Raw genomic sequence first — 23817 nt, 5'->3', positions numbered from 1 at the left:
GATCCCTTGGCTAGCATTATGTTTGAACTAGGAATTGTGATTTGATTTGCACCAAACAAACCATGATTTGTTTGTTTGTGGCTAAGGTTTATTTGTGGTTTGCTGTTTGTGGTTTATTTGGAGCAAAACAAATCATGATCCCCAGCTTGGACACAATATTAAGACAGGAATTATGGCTTGTTTCTCCTGTGGGCTAGTTAAGAGGAACAAAGCAGGTTTGATCATTCATAGTAAATCCTTAGCTATGGTTTACCATGACATGCAAATGAGGCAATTGAAAGTGAAACCTGCACAATTTCCATGAGCCATGCTTTTTAATTCGAAGAATTGCACCCTACACAATACTGTCTGTGAAATGAATATCATGTCAACGTCCCATAAATAAACTTACATCTTATTTCAGGAATGCAAGAAAAGATTATATTAATGCCAAATATATTGAAAGAAAATATGCAAGGAAAAAACACTCAGACAATGCGGCTAAACTACAAAGCCTCTGTGAAGCAGTCAGAACAAGAGACATTTTTGGATTGGTTCAAGTGTATGCTGAGGGTGTGGATCTAACAGAGAAAATTCCACTAGCAAATGGGCATGTAAGTGTAGAAATCTCCCGTTATACGAACATGATGTGATGTATTTGTGGAAATGGGATCATAACTCATTTACAATCTTATGAAAGATAATTCTCTATCACTTGAGATGTGATGATGACAATGTACAAAAGAAATCAGAAAAAATGCTATCAAAATTACAAGAACTCCCATCTAATATCAAAACACATTATTAAAAATAGATTTGTGTGTTTTGTGTGTAGTGCCTTCAAGTCGATTCCGACGTATGGTGACCCTATGATTAGGGTTTTCATGAGGCTGAGAGGCGGTGACTGGCCCAAGGTCACCCAGTGAGCTTCATGGCTATGTGGGGATTCGAACCCTGGTCTCCCATGTCATAGTCCAACACCTTAACCAAATATAACTGAAAAGATTTTGCACAGAAAATGTGTAAGCATATAGAAATCTAAACAAAAGGGGTTGGTTCTAGACATAGGGTGAAGTGCAACCTCATATGAGCAGACTTCTGCCCCTGCAGTGGGACTTCACTTTCATCTCTGTCGGAAGGCAGAGCTGGGGTCCCAATCCTGGGGAGCTGGATCCCGGAGAGTTGGGAGAAGAGTATTCGGATGGATGGCAGAGGGAAGGGGGAGGAACTTCCCCCCTTTGGAGCGAAGACGAAACAGAGGAACTGCCAGTGATAAGGTCGCTTAGCAACGGGGAGCCTGAGCCCTCCCTGGACATTCTCACGCCTCCCCCTCTTTCAGGCTCAGAGCAAGAGGGGGAAGAGGGAGGGCTGCTCACAGCCGAAAAGCGGGGAGGCAGTTTACCATCAGCCCCTCCCCTATCCCCCATCCTGGAATCGGAAACTTCAGAAGAGGAGGGGGTGATGCTTCCCCCCTCACCGCGCACACGCAGACAGCTGAAAAGACAGGAGAGAAGGGGGGGAAGGCGGGCAGTACCTGAGGGGCAGTTAAGGAGGAGCGAAAGATTGCGCGCCCATTTGGCCCCTTCTTAAAGAACAGGCGGGAAGAAGTCCCTTGCTCTATCAACTTTCTCCCAATGCCGCAGGACCTGTATCCCTGTATTGATTCATGAGAAAACGCAGTCTTTGTTTGGACATTACCCTAATAAAACACGAATTAACTACAGCCGTTGGTCTGGTTCCTGAGTCACATCCTGGGCCTGACAGCTTGACAGAGCCACCTAAATCACCCTCAACGCTCTCTTCACTTGACTGGGACAAGATGTCAAAGGGAGCAGCGGGGGGGACGAACCCCACTTCTGAGATGGAAGAAGTGGAACTCCTGAGGGCTAAGGTAGCTGATTTGCAGACGGATGTTCAAGCCCTGCTAGCAGCAGTCAAGGCGCTGAAGACGGATAATCAAACCTTGAAGGCCACGATAGACCAGATGCGAACAGCCCCTCCAGCTGCCGTAGTAAAGGTTCCCATTGGATTGCCCCCAAAATACACGGGACAAAGTGATCAGTTGGCAACCTTCGTGGCTCAATGTGAGTTATATCTGGATGTCAGGCACACGGAATTTCCAGACGATGGGGCTAAAGTAGCTTTCGTGATTAGCCTCCTGGAGGGAGAAGCTGCAAAATGGGTGACTCCGTATCTCGTGAGAAAGGATACTGTCTTAGGAAGGTACAGAGGATTTATACAGGAGATGACCGAGATGTTTCAAGACCCGCAAAGGGCTGAAACAGTAGCGCGGCAACTAGGCGCTCTGAAGCAAGCTAAAGGGACTGTTTCCGAGTACACTAACGCTTTTAAAATTCTGTCCCAGGAAACTGGTTACAATGACGCCACCCTGATGTTTATGTACCGGAGTGGATTAAATGCTGAAATCCTGGCTGAGTTGGCCAGGACCTCCCCCCCCCCCGCTGACCTACCAGGACTCATCCGGCTATGCCTACAGATAGATCACCGGATGGAAGGAAGGCGCCTGGAAAGGAAGCAGGAGGTCCCGAGATACTCAGCCTCGGCATCCCGCAACAAGACCCTTCCCACTACAGGGATGGCAGGTAATGCAACTGAGGGACAGGGAGGGGCTAGGCCAAGACTGTCGGAAGAAGAAAAGGAAAGACGACGCCGGGAACGTTTATGCTTTTATTGTTCAAAGCCGGGCCATGTGGCCAGAGACTGTGGACTGAAAAGGGGGAAAGCCGAGCCGTCGGGAAACTAGAACACCCAGTCCATGTGCAGGCCGGTGGACTGGGGGCAGCGTTGTATAAAGGCCCCCCAATGATCCAACCTCCCTCAAAGGGGGTGTTGGTCTTGCCTATTCGGATTACAACTTCCAGAGGTGTTTAATTCCACTGCCTTTATTGACAGTGGAGCCTCCACAAATTTTACTGATGCAAAGTTAGTCAAGCGTCATGGAATTTCCCGGTGGAAACTGGACGCTCCCCTAGCTGTGGAGACTATCGATGGGAGACCCCTGAAGTCAGGAGGGGTGACACAAGCCACGGAGGAAGTGAAACTTCAAATCCCTGGGCACGAAGAGTTCATTTCGCTATACGTGTCAGATCTCTCGAACTTTGAGGTGATTCTGGGAATGCCCTGGCTAGCAAAGCATGAACCCAAAATAAGTTGGAAGGAGGCGGTGGTGTGGTTCACCTCACAGTATTGCCAGGAGAACTGTCAACCTGAAGGAATCAAGAACACCTTAGCGGGGGCAGTGCAAGAGATCGAGCAAGTGACCCTGCCGCCAAAGTATGAAGAATTCAAAGATGTGTTTGATGAAAAAGAGGCAGAGACTTTACCCCCCCACCGCCCTTACGACTGTGCGATTGATCTAGTGCCAGGAGCCAGCATCCCATCAGGGAGAATCTACTCTCTCACAGAGAATGAGAGGGAGGCCCTGAAGGAATTCCTGGATAAAAACCTGAGGCGAGGATTCATACGCCCCTCACAATCCCCTGCTGGAGCGCCACTATTGTTTGTGAAAAAGAAGGGGGGGGAACTGAGACCCTGTAACGACTATCGCGCATTGAACCAGATCACCATCCCCAACAGCTACCCGCTGCCCCTGATCTCAGAGTTGCTGGACCGACTGCGCTCTGCAAAAATCTTCATGAAGTTGGATTTGAGAGGAGCGTACAATCTGATCAGAATGAAGGAGGGAGATGAATGGAAAACAGGATTCTTGACCGCTTACGGACAGTATGAATACCTGGTCATGCCGTTCGGGCTTTGTGGAAGTGCAGGAATTTTTCAAAAATTCATGAACGACGTGTTTAGAGACTTGTTGGACACGTATGTAATCTGTTACTTAGATGATATCCTGGTGTTCTCAAAGAACCAGGAAGACCACGACCAGCATGTGAAGACGGTGTTGAAGAGACTGAGAGAAAATCACCTGTATGCTAAATTAGAGAAATGTGGATTTGACCTCAAGTCCCTAGACTTCCTTGGATATTGAATCTCAGCGGAAGGCGTGGAGATGGACCCAGGGAAAGTAAGCTGCATATTGGACTGGGGCCAACCTGTCACCAAAAAGGATGTACAACGGTTTTTGGGGTTTGCCAATTATTACAGAAAGTTCATTCCAGGGTTTTCCAAATTAACAGCTCCTCTGACTGACTGTTTAAGGGGGAAGAAGAAGTTTCAATGGACAGAGAACGCCACCGAGGCCTTTGAGGAGCTGAAGAGAAGGTTTGCTACTGAGCCCATTCTGCGCTTTGCTGATCCGAACCACCCTTTCGTAGTGGAAGCAGATGCTTCAGATTTTGCCATCGGTGGGGTCCTGCTACAATTAGACCAAGAAGGAAAGGAGCTGCACCCCTGTGCGTACTTCTCTCGGAAGTTAAAGCCTGCAGAGAAGAACTACACAGTTTGGGAGAAGGAGCTGCTGGCCATCAAGGACTCTTTTGAAAACTGGAGACAATACCTAGAGGGGACCTCTCATCGAATTGAAGTGCGCTCTGACCACAAGAATCTTGAAAGCCTCCAAACAGCCAGAAAGCTGAACCAGAGACAGATAAGATGGTCCCAGTTCTTCACTAGGTTTAACTTCCAGATTACTTACCATGCCCAAGCCAAAAACCAGAGAGCGGATGCCTTATCCAGACAGCCACAATACAAAGAAAGTGAATCCGAGGACCAGCCTCAGTACGTAAACCCGCCAGAGAAATTAACGTTGGGAGTATGCCAGCCTTCATGGGAAGAGGAACTCAAAAAGGCACAACAAGAAGATGCAGACATGCTAAAATATCAGCAGGAGACGGGACAAGGTCAAGACTCAGAAGTAACCTTTCACTGGAGAAATGGACTGTTATGGTTCAAAACCGCCAGATATGTGCCAGAAGGGGAATTAAGGCTCAGAATCCTACGCCAGTGTCATGATTCCATCACAGCGGGACACTTTGGGATTTACAAGACCATTCAGAACGTGGCCAAGGACTTCTGGTGGCCTAAAATGCGTCGGGATATTGAGAGTTATGTAAAGTCCTGCTCTGTCTGTCTGCGGACAAAAACACAAACAGGGACACCAGCAGGACTGTTACAACCGTTGCCTGTCCCACACGAACCCTGGAAGGACCTCTCCATGGATTTTATAACTGATCTACCCAAGTCCCAAGGAATGACAGCCATCTTAGTAGTGGTGGATCTACTTACCAAAATGGCACACTTTCTTCCTTGTGCAGGGGCCTTAGAGGCTAAAGAAACGGCCAAGTTATTCATAAAAGGAGTCTACCGGCTGCATGGATTGCCAAACAGCGTAGTCTCAGACCGAGGAACTCAGTTCACAGCCAAATTTTGGAGAGCAATGTGGAAACAGTTGCAGACGGAATTAGAACTCTCCTCCGCCCATCACCCCCAGACAGATGGGCAGACGGAACGCTTGAACGCCGTTTTGGAAAGATATTTACGAAGTTATGTGTCCTATCAACAGACTGACTGGGTATCATATTTGCATTTTGCAGAGTTCGCCTACAACAATTCTCTGCACTCCAGCACTCAACAAACCCCGTTCTTCGCTAATTATGGATTCCATCCTAAAGTCTTTCCAAGCAGGTCAGAAGGAATGCTGGTACCGGCAGCTGAGAACTTCCTTAAGGAATTGCAAGCGGCGCAACAGACACTGAAACAGCAGTTAAACGAAGCCAAAACGGAGTACAAGTGAGTTGCTGACCTGCACAGGAAGGAGCCCCCCCCCTTCAACCAGGAGACCAGTTATGGCTGTCCACCCGCTTCCTCCAGATGCCGGGCAAATGTAGAAAATTACAAGACAAGAGGGTGGGTCCTTTCGAAATAGAAACTCAAATCAATCCCGTGGCGTACCGACTGAAGCTGCCTGACACGTTTAAAATACATCCTGTGTTCCATCGATCCCTCTTAACGAAAGCCGCCCCTCCCAGTGAGTTACGGCCGGAGGAACCTCCCGGAGCTCCACTCCTGGTAAATGAGCAGCTTGAGTTTGAAGTTGAGGAGATCTTAGATTCCAGGATCAGACGCCACAAGCTGCAGTACTTGATTCACTGGAAAGGCTATGGGGTGGCTGACAGATCATGGGAAGATGCAGCTGATGTGCATGCTCCAGAATTGGTAAAACTTTTCCATCAACGTTTTCCCCACCGTCCCAAGCCAGACAAGGGGAGGGGGGCACAGCCTGGGAGGGGGGATGGTGTCGGAAGGCAGAGCTGGGGTCCCAATCCCGGGGAGCTGGATCCCGGAGAGTTGGGAGAAGAGTATTCGGATGGATGGCAGAGGGAAGGGGGAGGAACTTCCCCCCTTTGGAGCGAAGACGAAACAGAGGAACTGCCAGTGATAAGGTCGCTTAGCAACGGGGAGCCTGAGCCCTCCCTGGACATTCTCACGCCTCCCCCTCTTTCAGGCTCAGAGCAAGAGGGGGAAGAGGGAGGGCTGCTCACAGCCGAAAAGCGGGGAGGCAGTTTACCATCAGCCCCTCTCCTATCCCCATCCTGGAATCGGAAACTTCAGAAGAGGAGGGGGTGATGCTTCCCCCCTCACCGCGCACACGCAGACAGCTGAAAAGACAGGAGAGAAGGGGGGGAAGGCGGGCAGTACCTGAGGGGCAGTTAAGGAGGAGCGAAAGATTGCGCGCCCATTTGGCCCCTTCTTAAAGAACAGGCGGGAAGAAGTCCCTTGCTCTGTCAACTTTCCCCCAATGCCGCAGGACCTGTATCCCTGTATTGATTCATGAGAAAACGCAGTCTTTGTTTGGACATTACCCTAATAAAACACGAATTAACTACAATCGTTGGTCTGGTTCCTGAGTCACATCCTGGGCCTGACAATCTCTTTCCCCCTGCACCCCTTCCAGTTTGGTCTGGAATTGGGTCTCCCAGCACGGATTTGGGGGGCATGTAGGGGGGAAGAGAGGAAGTCACAGTACTGTTCTGCTCATGCACAGACACCATTGGATTTCATCCTTGGACCATGCTTAGAGTAGACTCACTGAAATAAATGGGTCATATGTTAGTCATGATCTGTTCTAAACATGGCTAAGACTGCATCCATCTCGGGGGGGGGGTTCCTAAAAGCATCACATTTGCAACTTTTAAAGTTTTATGAGATGAATGTAGCTTCTGTGTCTCTGTTCCTCAAACTTTTTAAACCTTGGTCTCTTTCTAAACTTTTATCATCCATCTCCCCATTCATCCTTCCTTCATCTCTTTGGCAAGCAAGCACATAGCATCCTCACACATAGCTGCATTATGGAGCCTCTTGCTGTGTGGGCTAAGGATCTGTGTGCTGTTGATTTTTCTTGGTAGTACAGTTACAAATCCCATTAAGCCATTGTTATTGATGTATATCTTATATTCTTAGTAGTCTGGTACCAATCGAAAATAAAATAAAGAATCACCATTAGCCCAATGCTAAATTCCCAGAGTGATTTATTATTTAGAAAAACTACGATACTTACTTCTATGCATGTTAACAGTGTTCAGATAGTTCTGAAGAACAAAGTGAATTAACTAATAAATTAACAGAACATTGTTCAGATAACTGTTCTCTAATTAACTTAAGTGGAGTCTATATGCCTTCTTTGACAATAAAGAGCAGCACCCCTCCGCCAACACCTACACTTTCTTCCTTGAGCTTTCTATAGAGTTTCCATTAGTTCCACATATTCCACTAGTTCTCTCTGGTTCAATATACCCACTCTGTTCGTGCTCTCATTTAGCCCCAATCACTCCAATTCCGTCTTAGTCTGGAGGTTTCTTAGTTTGTATATTTATACATTTTATCTTCTCCAAGTGTCCTATGCATGCACATTTTTCCATAACATCCTTTGGTTTCTTGAAATGGGTGCTTTCTCCAAGCTCTCCCTTTGCCCCATTTAGATGACCTAGAACATTTACACTATCATCCCTTAAGGGATGAGTTGTCTTAAATCAAAGACTCGCCCTTCTTGTCAGCTTTCCCTCAAGAGTCCGTTTAAAAGCTGCTCTGCAACCTTTTTGAAACTTAAGTGCCACTAGCCCCATTCTTTTGTGGTATGGGTGAAGCCCATCTTTTTTGTACAGGTTTAGCTTATCCCAAAATGTTCCATAGTGCCTAATGAATTAAACCCTTTCTCTGGGCACCATCATTTCATCTATGCATTGAGACTTCTCAGCTCTGCCTATCTAGCCCTGAGCAGATAATAGGTAGCATTAAAAAAAAAAGTCTTGGCCTTCAGCATCCTACCAAGCAACCTGACTTTTTCTTCTTGGAACATACAACTACAGTTTGCAAAGTCATTGATGCCACCATTCACCACAACTGTTGACTCTTGTCATCAATAGTGTCCACCTCTGCACTTTTTTCTACAAGTCTTCACACCTGGCAGGCAAATCACTATGTGGTCAATCCGCTCATCTCTCTGTATTCCCAGTTATTGAATCTCCCGCTATCAACATTGCCCAATATATCCTGGGTGCAAGAGGATAGTGTTCGATGACAGGAGAAAAAGCGCCTTTCTAATGCAGTGTTTCTCTCTTACTCAGAATGGTTCCCCACTTCCCAATGACCCAGAGGATGACAATTGTGTTTTTGCTTTTGTTTTGTTTAAAAGCCAGATTTTGAAATTGACCAAAGTTGGTTATAATCAAGTTTTTAACATTTTGCTGTGCATAGTGCAACAATAAAGATGGTATTTAAAAAGGCAGATATATTTCCAAAAATATCCTTGCTTGTTATAGGTCAAAAGAGGCACAATAGTATGTGTTATGATTTCAGGAACAAGATGAAACTGCCCTTCATCTTGCTGTGCGATCAGTTGATCGGACCTCACTTCACATAGTTGACTTCTTGGTGCAGAACAGGTGAGCAGTTCCAGCATTATTTAAATGCTTTCCTTGCATTTCCAGTTTGGTACTCAAATTGAGAAATACAAGATTTTAGTAAAAATCTTTATGTTCATTAAAAACATAATTATATATGTGCATTTCACATAAAACAGGCTTTTGAGAATTAGAATACTCTGCAATTGTAAACTAAGCTTTTATCTTTTTCCTTCTGTATAGTGGCAACCTTGACAAGCAGACATGTAAAGGTAGCACCGCTCTGCATTACTGCTGTTTGACAGATAATGTTGAGTGCCTCAAACTGCTACTGAGAGGGAAGGCTTCCATCGAAATAGGTAAAAGGGTAAAAAGTGTCCCTCTATTCTTTAAATCCCACCACCCACACACACACAGACTATTTACGATGATATAACATAGGAAGGCTTGCAGTAACTTCCGCCATTCCTTTTGAGTTTAATGTGGAGCTTTTTAGAAGGCAATACCAAGTGAAGATTATAGAGATCATAATGGAAATTTGTATTTTAAGTCAATGATTAAAACTTTTGCTTACTGTGTTACCACTGCTTTATGGAGTTGTCATGGTGTCTGTGAAGCATAATTATTTTGTTATGTATTTGATTTGATGTACATCCTACTCTGTATCATGAGCTCAGAGCAGCTTACAGGAATTTTTTGGACTGTTTGTGGCAAACACAGAATTAACTGAATGACACAGAAACCAACTGGCTAATACTATTAATATTTTCCATAGGAGGTGGGCCATCACTGCGGGTTATAGTTCCACCTATCGTGCGAACACAGAATTAACTGAATGATACAGAAACCAACTTGCTAATACTATTAATATTTAACCTGAACAAAATGTTCAGCTAAGCTGAGGCAGCACATCTTACAATATGAACACAGTCCAGTTAACCATTGTTAAGTTTCATTGAGGAGTTAACATGTGTTTTTCTGTCTCCTATTGAAGCTAGTGGTTCCTAAAAATGCACATCTTGGGCTGGATTGTGTACCCCCCCCAATTGTTCAGCTTATTCACTTCAGATTCAAAAGCCACCTCCATATTTAGTGATATGTGTTAAGGTTGCAAAGGAGGAAGTAACATTTTCTTCCCATTGCCTTATAGCCAACGAAGCTGGAGGGACACCACTTGATATAGCTAAACGCTTAAAACACACACGCTGTGAAGAACTGGTAAGATGTAGCTTGCAGTGAGATTTCTGTGGAAGTTAGAAATGATGGAAAACTTCTAATAAACATTTGTTTAGTTAAACTCCTTAGAGATTAGTTGATCTCTTAAGATACAGTGCCTTGCAAAAGTAATCAGACCCCTGACCAATGTTCTCATATTACTGAATTACAAATGGTACATTGCAATTTTGTTCTGTATGATATTTTATTTTGAAACACTGAAACTCAAAATCAATTATTGTAAGGTGACATTGGTTTTATGTTGGGAAATGTTTGTAAGAAATATAAAAAACTGAAATATGTTGCTTGCATAAGTATTCAACCCCCACACATTAATATTTGGTAGAGCCACCTTTTGCTGCAAAAACAGCTTCAAGTTTTTTGGGGTAGGTATGTACCAGCTTTGTACACAGCGTTGGAGGGATTTTGGCCCATTCTTCTTGGCAGATTCACTCCAGGTCATTCAGGTTGGTTGGACGTCGTCTGTTGACTGCAATTTTCAAAAGCACCACAGATTCTCAATGAGATCCCCACAGTATGATGCTGCCGCCACCATACTTCACTGTAGGGATGGTGAGGCATGGGCAGTGTCAGGTTTGTGCCACACATAGCACTTTTGGCCAAAAAGCTCTATTTTGGTCTCATCTGACCACAAAACCTTTTCCCACATTGCAGCTGGAGCACTCCCATGCTTTCTGGCAAACTCCAGACATGCTTTCAGATGGTACTTTTTGAGTAACGGCTTCTTTCTTGCCATCCTCCCATACGGGCCAGTGTTATGCAGAGCTCTTGATATGGTTGACTGGTGTACGATTACTCCACTCCCAGCCACTGAACTCTGTTGTTCCTTCAAAATTATTGTTGGTCTCTCTGTGGCTTCTCTCACAAGTCTCCTTTTTGTTCGAGCACTGAGTTTTGAGGGATGGCCTTTTCTTGGCAGTGGCTGGGTGGTGTGATGCAGCTTCCACTTTTGATGATTGATCCAACTGTGCTCACTGGGATATCCAAACACTTGGATATTATTTTGTACCCTTTTTCTTCTAATCTATGCATTTGTATTACATTATCTCTCACTTCGTAGAATGCTCTTTGGTCTTCATTTTCCTTCAGATCCCCAGCCTGACCAATGATCCTTCAACTGTGGGATTTTTATCCTGGCAATGTGACACCAACTTCAATGGTTCACAGGTGGAGGCCAATGGTAAGGTAATTGTGTCCTTGATAGGGCAGTTTCTTTCATCTGTGTAAACTGGGAGCTTCTACAGCACATGGGTTGAATACTTATGCAAGCCACATGTTTCAGTTTTTTATGTTTCTTACAAACATTTCCCAACATAAAACCAATGTCACCTTACAATAATTGATTTTGAGTTTCAGTGTTTCAAAATAAAATATCATACAGAATGAAATTACAGGGTATACCATTTGTAATTCAGTAACATGAGAGCATTGGTCAGGGGTCTGATTACTTTTGCAAGGCACTGTACCTGAAAAAAACATGCATGCGCCTTGCATCCACGGAATGCTTAAATGGTTGCTTTTCTAGAGAAAACTCACTGAATTAAGATATTATGTATTTGGTTTCTGATGCTACTATAAATATTATTTATTACTTCATAACAGTCTTTTTAGGATAAGGAAGTGAGTTTGAGGTCATTCATTGAATCCATAGCTGGGGTGGCATTCCAGCCCTGTAGCTCAGTGTTCTTTAGCAGTGAGTCCTGAAATGCTTTGGACCACAACTCCTGTAGTCCCTGACCATTGGCTAAAGTGGCTAGATTATGGGAGTTGTAGTCTGACAACATCTGGGGACCCAAGATTGAAGAATGTTGCTCTAGCAGAATGGTCCTGACTGCTAAATTTTTAATTTTGTTGTATTTAGTTCAGGTTGGTGCTCCATCAAGACCATATATTTTCATTGGATGGGTTGCTCTTTTAAAGTACAAGAAGTACCATCATAATTGGTCTGAGCTTGGTCTCAGGGCCAAACTACATCTTCAGAAGAGTCATTTGGAATTCCTGGGAATGTTAGATAGGGGAGGAATGATTGTATATTTCTGGGACACTACTCTATGACATACTGGCTTTCCGTTGGTGGATCTTTTAAAATATTTTTCCACAGGTAGAAAGGGGTCTTTTTAATGTCTTTTATAACAGTGGGGGGATATTAGTCATATGATCCCAGAAGGGCTAAACCATGTTATTCTGAATCTGTAGCTTATCTTCTTAAGAATCTAAGATAATTAGCCATGGGTCCATTCCCCAGCTCCATGGGTATCCCAGATATATATAATCTGAAGAGCTTTATTGGGGACAGTGACAAGTCTCTCACTGAGGAGACTTCATTTGATGTGTGGACAAGACCTATCTCAATTGCTACACAAAACGTTAAAATAACTTTAGCATAACTTTTCACATTAAAAGAGAGAGAGATGGAAGTGAAATAGATGTGAAGAAAGTAAGCTGATTCCAGATCTGGTGAAAGAAAGGGAATTTAAGCGATTGACATTGCCTATGCTTTATAGTGCCTCACTTTTGGTTCTTTAGCTCACGCAAGCCCTGGCTGGAAGGCTTAATTCTCATGTTCATGTTGAATATGAGTGGCGATTACTTCATGAAGATCTGGATGAAAGTGATGATGATGTGGATGAAAAGTTGCAGGTATGCATTTAGACACTGTCCTGAAATGCCTCTTTTAAAGTGTATTTTGAACTGAAACAAACATAGAGAAAGGTAATTAATGATACTTTGCCCTTTTTACTGTGTCTTCTGTTCCACTGCCACTCCAATACTCTGAGCTTGTTGTTATGGGCAGTGTGTGTGTGCGTGTGATACCGTAGGCAACTGTCCCATCATGTCTCCTTACTTTTCTACATACGCTTTTTAGTGACCCAGTGGTTTTGTAGTGCCACACCATTTGTTTGCTAAAGATCAAGATCTATATGACCTTATCTATCCTTGGGACTGTAGTAATTTACTCCTATAGTAGCACTACTGCAATAGTACCGCAGTGAAATAGTATACTGGCTACACTATGGAGTGAATGCTACTGCAAGACAGGGGGAGTGAGGGATGAGTCCTTACTTGTTGCCTCATCTTCTGGCTACTGGGGGAAAGTAACTTTGATACCCCAACACTAAACAATGAGCAGCAGAGGCTTCTGGGATGCCTTCTGCAGACAGCAGCAGGAGGCATCAGTTCTTGCTTTGATGGGATCAAGCAGCACTGTCAACCTCTCAACTACCAAGAGAGATTCAGCATTTGTTCCTGAGTGGTGAGGTGGATGAAGACCAGAGCTTGGAAAAGTGACTTTTTTGAACTACACCTCCCATCAGCCCAATCCAGTGGCCATGCTGGCTGGGGCTGATGGGAGTTGTAGTTCAAAAAAAGTAACTTTTCCAAGCTCTGATGAAGACGTAGGCTCTGTGGTGGATGCCTTGCCTCCATGATTGTTAGGTTAGATCTCTGGCAGTTGCCTCGTGTTGCAGTGCAAAGGAACACTTAAATAGGGGAGGCTATTGCCTTGATGGAGCCTATATATATCTAGGAAAGACACAACCCTATGCAGGTGTTCTGCTCACATGTAAAACCTTCATGTGAGCAGAGATGACCATGCTAAGCTCCGTCCACCCATTGCACAGCAATTCATAGAGGATAAAGACTGAAGCTGACAGCATCCTGTACTTGTGGAGGTTCCCATTGTGGTTTAGAACCCTGCATGATTGGGATTCTAAATCACATGGGGAGCTTCCAGAGTACAGGAGTCTCCAGGTTTCAGATCTTCACCCTCTGTGAGTCAGGTGCTTGCCCCTACTTTGCTGTAAAATGTCACTAAGAATTTTAGCTATTCTGCACCACTCTTCCACTGGCTTGATAGCAGTGCAACTTAATACAATATAGAAATGAAACTCATTCATCATTGTGTTCCAGATGAAGACAGAATTACATGACTGATGTATGGGCGGCTTAGAGGGAACAGATTCTAGGTCAAATAGAGACATAGAAAGCTACCTTACACGATTTGTCCATCTAGCTCAGTATTGTCTACAGTGATTGGTATCAGCTCTCCAGGATTTCAGACCCTGCTTGGAGATGTCAGGAAATAAACTTCTGCATGCAAAACAGGTGCTCTGTTACAGAGCTATGGCCCTTCCCCATGGCAGCATCTTACACTCTACACTGACATGGCCTCTTTCAGTGAGAGCATAACAAAAGGTTCCTATTCAAGCAGGAAGTGGTATGGGTGCGCAAAATGCCATGCTCCCTTTGGCAAGTGCCATTTTGTTCAGCCACAACTCTCTTATTCTTACCCTCAGCTGTGAAGCTGGGAATTAGGCATTTTGCTGCTCACTCACTATTAATAAGCTTTTAGATGACAAGGGCTTGTGAAAATAAGATTAAGGGCTATAAATGACACAACTAATGCCTTTACTGTGCTGAAGGCTTGGTTGAACGTGGCTGGCTGCATGTACATTTATTTGCCTTAGAGTCATGTTAAAATTGTCTTCGTAGGAAAGATAGTGTGAAGTTGAGGTCAGCTTCTCCAGTCTTTTTAACTGCAAAACATTTGATTTACTGGCACTAAATGTACATGTACTGCCCTCAAGTCAATTCCAGCTTATGGCGACCCTAGGAATAGGGTTTTCGTGTTAAGCGGTATTCAGAGGCAGTTTACCATTGCCTTCTTCTGAGGCTCAGAGGCAGTGACTGGCCCAAGGTCACCCAGTAACCTTCATGGTTGTGTGGGGATTTGAACCTTCGTCTCCCAGGTCATAGTCCAACACTCTAACCACTACACCAGAAAACATTAAAAGATCTCAAACATTTTGCCTTAACTTAGTCAGAAGGAGATACAGACACATGCTTTTCTGCAATCAACCTTCAACAAAATCTGTTAAAAAGTTACCAAAGTTAGCATGTTAAGATGGCAAGCGCTTCATCGAAAAGATTGATTGATTGATTGATTGATTGATTGCATTTGTATACCGCTCCATAGCCAAAGCTCTCTGGGCAGTTTACAGCAATCAAAAACATTAAAACAAATATACAATTTGAAACACAATTTTAAATTTAAAACAATAAAAAACCATTTAAAATATGTCCTTTTCTTCTCTGTAAAGCATATATATATATATATATATATATATATTGATGGTTTTGCTTTTATTAGTCACTGGAAAGTGTTCTCCCCCCCCCAAAAAAAATTAAGGTTTCCTTCTTTGTTTCTGGTCTAATAGTGTTATATATATCCAGGGGACATATAAAACAGTGCTTTCTGCTGTTAAAAATGTTTGTAATTTAATTATAATGGCTAAGCATTCTTGTGTTCCCCACACCTTCACAAGCATATATGATGTGGACACGAGATAGGGCCTTTTCGGTGGCCGCCCCTAGGTTGTGGAACTCCCTCCCGAGTGAGATACGATCAGCTCCCTCCTTGCCGTCTTTCCGGCGACAAGTAAAAACTGTTCTGCTTCAGCGGGCATTTGGGATGGAGAATGACTAGGATTAATTATGTCTTTTAGGCTTGGTGATCATATTATATGATTTTATTATTTTAAATTGTTCGTTGCTTTTAACCTATATTTATAGTTTTAATTTTTCTCATAGTTTAATTCTTTTTAATAATATATTTTGTATGTTTTAATGATGTTGTTTTTAACTGTAAGCCGCTCTGAATCCTATCGGAGAAGGGTGGGGTATAAATAAAGTTTATTATTATTATTATTATAAGCATGGTCTTACAACACAGATCTATTTATACTTACTGAGAAGTAAGTACCATTGTGTTCAGTGGGGCCAAGTCCCTAGTGCAGGAGTGGGGAACCTGTGGCCCTCCGGGTGTTATTGGACTCCCAGCTCCCATCATCCCCAGCCGTTGGCCATGTTGGCTGGGTCTGATAGGAGTTAGGGGTCCCAACAACATCTGGAAGGCTACAGGTTAGCCACTGTGCCCAAGTGTGTTTGGGATTGCAGTTTTAGTTAAAGCAAACAGATATTAGGTCTTTAGTGTTTTTAGTGCATTATTTTTTATATAAATCAAGTCTTGAAATACTTGCCAACATGGCTCTCTTTTTCTTCTTCTTCTTCTGTCTTTTTTAAGCAACCAAGCCCTAATAGAAGGGAGGATAGACCTGTAAGTTTCTATCAGCTAGGATCAAGCCAGCTGCAGCCTAATGTGGCATCTTTGGCAAGAGATGCTGCAAATATAGCCAAGGACAAGCAAAGAGGCTTTATGCCAAGCCTCTTACAGAATGAGACCTATGGAGCCGTACTCAGTAGTAGCCCACCTCCTACCCAGCCTACAGCGCCTGTTGCAAGTGCACCTCCCTTGCCTCCCAGGAATATTGGAAAAGGTACTAATTGCCATAATATTGTTTCAAGAGGGGGAGTTGTAAAAGCTTTGCTTCTTTCGTCTTGGATATTTTAATTTTCAGATCTGTTTTGTCCAGGTAAGTTTGCTGAGGGTTTTACACACATGCACACACACACTTTTCAGTTAGGATGAATCTGCAATTTTTATTTTAAACATTCACATCACAGAAGAGAGAGGAGGTGGGGGAAGAAAGTAATCACATAGTCAGATGACTGATTAAAATTGTTTTAAATGCATTATCTTAGGGAGCAATCCTATACTGAAGTTTACACCACTTGAGGGGCTTTAGCAAAACCCCTGTTATGCCGGCAGAATACCAGAAATGATGCTGCCATGATAGATATGCTGGCAAAACACCTTGTATATGCTGGCAGACTGGTTGAAATGGGGCAGAATCATGAGTGGCACGGGGGAGAAGCATATTTACACGATATCCTATATCACTTCGCAGCAATGCCCTTGTTGAAAGAACAACATTACACCACTTCTAGACCTGGCACAGGAAATCCTCTCACCCAGTTGATTTCAGTTTGGGGGGGGGAAGAAAAAATAGCTGCACCTGCATTGACATCTGGCCTGCCCATGTCACCATTACAGGGCATAGTTTCTGTGCCACAGGATAGTTTATCAACTCCAGATAGGGCTACCATAACTGAAATTATAGGGCATGTCTCTCTGGCCATCATGTCGTGTACCCTTAATGCTCACAAGGAAGAACTCCAGCGAGAGGTAACAGGGCAAAAGGGCACTTTGCATGCAGCGGGAGCACTTGGCACAAGGCAGCCTGACCTCACACCAGAACAACCAGCCACTGCATACATAGTGTTTCAGTACAACTGCAGTGTTCCCCTCCCTGCAGTGGGAGGCGAGGCAGAGGCAGGAGCTGAGGCATGGGCACTGGCTGAGTACCCATGTGGCACCATTCAGTCTCCTCTTTCACTTCCTCACAAGCACTCTGTATGCTGACCCAGGTGCTGTGTGCTTGTTCGGCTCGGTGTTTCCCCTTCCTCACAACAGCTCTCCATGCACGTACATGCCATCCCACAACCCATTCTGTGCTGACCATCAGGAAGCCCACCCTGTGAGCAACAGCAGTGACCAGGACACTCCCGGCTGTTCCGCTGTGGGGTTGTTAACCTACGTGCTCCAGGAAGGCTCTACTCTTGCAAGAGCTGTGGCGGATAGTTATGCAGCAGGTGAAGCTGTTCCCAGGATGAAGCTGAGGCCATGAGGGGCACTCCACTTGCTACCCTGCTTTCCGTTGAGTCACCATCCAAGGCGCAGGAACCCTGCTGGGGTGACTAGTTGGCAACTCCAGGTCTGTCTTTCCCCTTCAGGATATCCTTCATCTGATGCTGTTCAATAAAGGCTATAGACTTTGCCACATGTGCTGTGGTTGCTAGGGATCTCTTTCTCCTGCCCTAGTATGACCTGGCTTCAGCAGGCCTCAGGATGGCACAGTGAGGGGCCAAGAGCTTGGTGGGCTGATGGCTCCATCTCATTCTGCTCACTCGGGTTCCCTGGACTGTGAGGAAGCGGGCCTCTCAGGCTGCACAAGTAGATGTGTGCTGCTGCTGGTACCAGAGTGTATGAGGCAATCAGTTGAAAGTAGGAGAGGGAGGGAATGAGGACAGAGGGATAATGGGGGGTGGGGGGTGACGTATAAGGCCTGCTGGGATGCTCCCGGCATGGCTGACCTATCAGGCAAAACAGTGGTGGGGAGATAGTCACGCAGGTTTGCCAGGGGAGTGGCTAGCCCAGAAGGGCTGGTTTGTCCAGGCTGTATCCAGGTGATTGGTCCATGCAGTGCTTCCCCTGATTGATTCAGGTGTGCATAGTGGGCGGGGGGCACACTAAGAAAGGTGTGGTGGTGTACTCTGGGTTCAAACCAAAGGCCTCCAGAATGTAAAATAAGCTGTCCCACCCGGCTAGGGCTTATTTATGAAGTCCATATGTTCTTGGTGTCTGTGATGGCCTAGGAGCGGGGGGGGGGGGGAGTTAGACAAGTTTCTCTTTGCTGCTGTGGCTAAGTGGTCAGGGAACTGCTGTGTGGTGTTTGCAGCTTTGGCTTTAGTCCCAGGAATTCTCTCTCTCTTGCTCCTGGAGCAACCAGGGTTTTTTGGGGAGGCATGCAAAGGGAGAGATGCGGGAGAGGGTGTTTTTCCCTTGTGGAGCCGTAATTCCCCACTAAGTGGCCTATGGAATAAGTCTCTGGAGTGTGTGTGGCTGTCCTTGTGGCATATCCTAGTCCCTCCCCTTAGCTGCTCGTCAGGAGTCTTTCCCTGGGTGGGTCTTGGACCTTTGTCCCAGGAGGGATAGTTCTGCTCTTTGCAGTCTCTCTGCACTCCCCAGTGGTAGCTGGTGCCCACTGAGTTTGGAGGAGCGAAATGCAGGGAGCCCAAACCACAGGCAGAGTCCGACTCAATGCTGGGGAGAGCCAGCTAATTCTAATTTTGTCCCCATCCTCCTCCTAGCTGAGTTCTACACGGACAACACTCAGACTAAGGAAAAGGAAGTTGACAGGTAGTGCTGCCATCCCCTGGACCGGCAGGTGGGGGCTGGGTGAGGACATACTGAGATCACTAGGATAGTGCCCCACTTGCCCTAATGGACCAGCTCCCTCTGCCACAGTGGTGAGTGCTCTTCTTCCTCCCTTTGTTTGCTGTGCTCCAGAGCTCTGGCTATGAGGAGCTTAAGGGGATTCAAACCCCTGGGTGGTATCCAGTGTTGAGCCAGAGGGGTTCCATTTCCTCTCCTCCTTCCATGCCCCCCAGTCTGCTCTAGAGTGTCTCCCAGCCTCTGGACCTGATTTTAAAGGTGCACGAGGGGTTGTAGGGGACAGGAGAGGCAGAAAAGCTCCATTGCACGCTTGGAAGCCTGTTGCACTAGCAGAGCTACAGCACTGGATATGGCCCTCTGTTTTTAGGGATGCTTGGGGACTGGCTATCATTGCTAGCTGTGCCTCAAGGGGCACTGTGGCTTTGTCTTGTATGTTGAGTATGTGGCAATTCAGGGCTGTCCTGGGGCATGTCGTGATCATAAGTTCATTGGCCCCCTCTATGTGAGCAGAATGGGGCCATCAGCAGCGGCAGTCTGTGACTGGTTGCTACTGGTGCGGTTTTCAGTGATGCTGCAGGCGTGCCTTGTCATTTTTGCATCATTTTTGGTTTTTTCCTTGTCCGTTTCCCCAGTCCCATTCCACTGAGCATGCACTGCATACAGCAGCCGTTCTGTCAGTGTAGTGGCGGTGGTGTATCTCTGTTCTTGGCGTAATGTTGAGTATAGGATTGTTCTGCCTATCAAGAGATTAACATAGATGGCTTACAAGAACACTGCCAGAACTGAATTTCCTCTTACAGATGGCAGCTGTGGTTGAAATCGGTGAGAGGGGGCTTATAGTTCATGGTGTTGTAGTTGCAAGGACAAAAACATGTATTAAATATTCCTTTATGGGGACGAATGACTAAAAAGATAAAATCATGGCACTTGGAGGAACAATTAACTAACTAAACACAAAGTTGTTATTACTGTTCTCCTCAAGGCCCATTCGAGTGTTCAGGATCATGTATAACTGTCTGAGGCCTGAGAGGGGGCCATCCTTGTTTGCCATGTGTTCACACCCACCAGCCCCTCCTTAAAGCTGACCACATGTTGAGGAACATGTCCGCTACGGACCTGCCAAATGCAAGTAATCTGTAGAGATGTGAACCCCCCCCAAATTAGGAAAAATTAAAGGAAAATGGGGGTCCTCCATTTTTTCAGGCCATCACATCGCTAGTAGACTGTCTCTGTGAGCTGGGATCCTGTGAGTTCAGGGGGACGGCCTGCACATGCTTTCCAGGTTGCCCCACTGTAGACATGTTCCTGAGGTGTGAACAGCTTTGGGATGGTGGGGTCTGGTGTGGGACACAGCAGCAGGATGTGTGAGAGAGTGGCCCCACTCTGTTCCCTCCCTCAGTTATAGTAGTGTGGCCTTAACACCCAAATTGGGTTCAATGACTTGCATAAATAAGCAAGTAATGTGCTTTTTCACTCAACGTTTCCTCTCAGCAAACTCAGTTGCAGTTCTTGCTTCTTCATTAACTAACAAACCTTTCCTATCTTCCTCACTATTGTAATAACGTTTAAAAATCCACTATTTCACTACTGTTCATCAGCAGAAAACAGAGATTCTGTATTGTCATATATTTCACTCTGACTCCTCTTGCACATGCATGCCTCGTTGCTATACCTTACACGCACAAAGACCTTTAAGTCTCCTGATGTAGCAGGAGGCAAAATAGCTGTGGCTGTTTCCACCCATTTGGTTCCCCTGTCATATGCCTCCTGTCCTCACCTACTAGCCATAGCAGGTGAAGGAGAAGGGCAAATGGCAAGAAGTGGGAGCTAGCAGCTAGGAACAGCCACATCTGCCACTACAGCAGGAAATTTAAAGGGTTCAGCCCACTGTCTGGGATTAAGGGAAGGCAGCCTTATTTCTTATCCCAACCCATATTAGAAACTTCCCCAAATGGCATGAATGTAGTATCAATAATACTGGCTTATTATGGTTCCCTTCTAATTGTTGGGAGGCCCTTCACATTTCTTCCTGTTTCATGCAAAGTGTTGTCCGTTCCCAGCTTCCACATCTAATAGTTCTCCCCCTCCCTGATTTTCCTATTTTTGATAAAATTTTAATGGGCTTATCATTGTATGGCAGTAGCCAATCACTGGGGAAATCATTTGATTATGCATCACTTGATGGTGCACTTTGTTGAAAAATGTTGGATTGTATTCACCTAAGTCCTACTCAGAGTTGACCCAACTGAAATTAATGAATCTCAGTTACTCATGTCTATTAACTTCATTGGGTCTTCTCTGAGTAGGACTAGCATTGAATACCACCTGTCTTGAGGTGATACGAAAGTTTTCTGTCTGGTGGTTGGTTTAAGATAGCTCATTCACGCATGCTTATCCTTTAATGTCCCAGTCATCAAGTGAGGAACATTTAGGTGTGAGCAAGGCCTTAGAAATGACGCAATCCTTGTATGTTCTGAAGTACATGTCCCTCTGGATCACAGCCACACCACTTAAGGAAAGTTGCTGTTTTCTCCTCACTTCACAGCCAGTAGTAATTGTAATAATGATACAGTGTTTTCCTTTCTTTTTAGTTCAGTCTTCATTTCTTGGCAGTGCTGTTCAGACAACTCCTTCATCGAACACACTGTGGAAGACAAATTCTTTAGGAATGGAAAGCATAAGCAGGCAGAGGTCTTCATCAGATCCACCAACTGTCCATCCCCCTGTTCCGCCATTGCGTGTAACATCTACAAGTATGTTTGCCCCTTTTCCACTGCTTCACTTATTTTACTGCATCTAATCACGGTTGGCCTCAACTTCCCATTCCACAACTCATGCTTCTTCCTATCTTGCGGATGTAGTTTTCAGCCTGCTACTTTACCGTCTGGCTATTTCAGTATAAAATGGCTTCTTGCAACACACTGCTGAGGAATGGATATTTCAGGTTAGCTTAGCAACGAATTTGAGCTGTCCCCACAGTTTTAGTTGTTGTTTTTAAATCAAGTTAGGGCTCCTTGTCTCACAATATTTTTGGTATGGTTTGTTAGTGGTTATTTCTAAAGTCATACTAGAGCAGCATGTTTTTTTATGAAAAACATGGCTAAAAGTGTGACTTTTAAAATTACTGATTGGTGTTAAACCACCTCTCGTGAAGATTAGTGTTGTTCAATAAGTAGGCTGCTGCTAGCACAACTTCTGACGTATGAGTTAGCCAAAGTCTGCTACTATATTGTTTATGTTCAGACATAATGATAAACTATGGTTTATTGTTATGTGAGCGAGCCTCGAGCTTATGTGCCCTCTCCCATCTCTGGTGTGGCCACAAGAAGATGAGAAGCTTTTGCTTCCATTTTTTACTAACCACAGTTTGACATTTCATCCAAACCCAGACAAACTCATTAGTCTTAACTATGGTTTAATGAATCAAGCCAACTTCATAAACTAAAATTTGAAGCTGCCTTATTTCATTAAACATAGATAAGACCAGTGCTTTTTAAAGTAAAAACTGAGGTGCCAGTACTCATATCTTGGTAAAAGTGACATGGGTATCAGCACAAAATGGCCATCACGGGCAGCAAAAAAGAGGTGACAGTACTCAGTACTGGTGAGTGCTGTCACAAAAAAAGCATTGGTTAAGACTAACACTTCTTGTCCAGGTTCCCACAGGCTCTCACAGTGCAATTCTGTACATGTCTATGCAGAAGTAAGTTCCATTGAGTTCAATAGGGCTTACTCCCAGAAAAGTGTGTATTACACCTTTACTGTGTCTTGGGCCTTAGCTTTTGATAAGGAAGGATTCATTACATTTCAGAAATTAGAAACTTAAATAGTAGTAATATTATTTGGATCAGTCGTGTCAAGCGTTCCAACACTTATCATCATTGTACTATTGTATATGCAATTTTTTTTATAGATATACTCTCTTCAGCACCACCTCCAGTTGCAAAGACAGCCAGTGTTCTTGAAGCTTTAAACCAGCAGTCAAAACAGCCAGCTCTTCCACAGCCCAAACCTACACCACCACCACTTCCTCCACAGCCTCCAAGTAGAATTTCTCAGAAAAAGCCAGCTTCTGGGTAATTTGTGATCTTTACTTCCTAAAAGATCTGCAGACTGCTGAAAGATCTGGAGCTCAAATTGTTGCCTGATTGTTGAATCCATGTTATGTTGTACTTCTTCAGAAATTACCCTTGAACTTTCTATTAAGTAGAGGAGTTCTCTTTATTTAAAGTTTTGCCTTGTGTTTCATTTAGTCCATGACAGGCCCCATAGTGACACTAGCAATGGGGAATACAGATAATTATTTATCAGCCACAAATGTAATTTAATAGCTATAGTTTTATAGCCTGAAGTGATAGAACAAAGAAAAATTGTAAGATTTATTTACTTATTTATACATTCATTCACTTATTTGAAGCATTTTCACCCACCTCTTGAGGTCAGTAGCTTAGAAATATCAATCATAAGACAGTCCCAGCCCTCAGGCCTATATTCTAAAGGACATGGCACAAAGGGAAAAGGGGCTGGGGGGGGGAGAGAAAGAAAGGAAATTCAGGCACTAGATGTTAGTCACAAAGTTCTTGCAATGAACAGCCAGAATGGAAGGAATTCAAGGACAGGAAGAGACTGAAGTTGCTGATCTCTCAGCAGAGCCAGTGGAAAGGCCCTGCAGTTTCGTCTCTCCTTCTGCTATGGCCTGATAATGTTATATCAAGGGTGAGCTAACCCTAGGCTTGCAGAATCTTCTTCCTGTGGTCCACTGACATTTTAAAATTAAGCAAGAATGCCTATTTGGGACCTCTTCACAGTTAAGACATAAGTCATCTGTTTTATGTGATCTTGAGAGTGTAAGAACATAAGATTGACCAAGGCCAA

General features: G+C 44.6%; 1 protein-coding gene across 3 annotated transcripts in view; it reads left to right on the top strand.

Moving 5' to 3' along the window:
* The window catches only part of ASAP2 (ArfGAP with SH3 domain, ankyrin repeat and PH domain 2), a 151234-nt gene that overhangs the window by 118827 nt on the left and 8590 nt on the right, over positions 1-23817 (top strand). For 2 of the 3 annotated variants that reach the window (XM_061622816.1, XM_061622817.1), the window contains 8 exons: positions 404-593; positions 8749-8834; positions 9036-9151; positions 9943-10010; positions 12555-12668; positions 16111-16363; positions 21534-21695; positions 22856-23018. In XM_061622816.1, the coding sequence (XP_061478800.1) occupies positions 404-593; positions 8749-8834; positions 9036-9151; positions 9943-10010; positions 12555-12668; positions 16111-16363; positions 21534-21695; positions 22856-23018 (1152 nt within the window). The remainder of the gene's footprint in view (positions 1-403; positions 594-8748; positions 8835-9035; positions 9152-9942; positions 10011-12554; positions 12669-16110; positions 16364-21533; positions 21696-22855; positions 23019-23817) is intronic. The other variant, XM_061622818.1, reaches the window with a different exon arrangement.

Source organism: Rhineura floridana, chromosome 4 (assembly GCF_030035675.1).
Source record: "Rhineura floridana isolate rRhiFlo1 chromosome 4, rRhiFlo1.hap2, whole genome shotgun sequence".
NCBI classification, from domain to species: Eukaryota; Metazoa; Chordata; class Lepidosauria; order Squamata; family Rhineuridae; genus Rhineura; species Rhineura floridana.
This window is presented reverse-complemented; position numbering and strand designations above follow the sequence as displayed.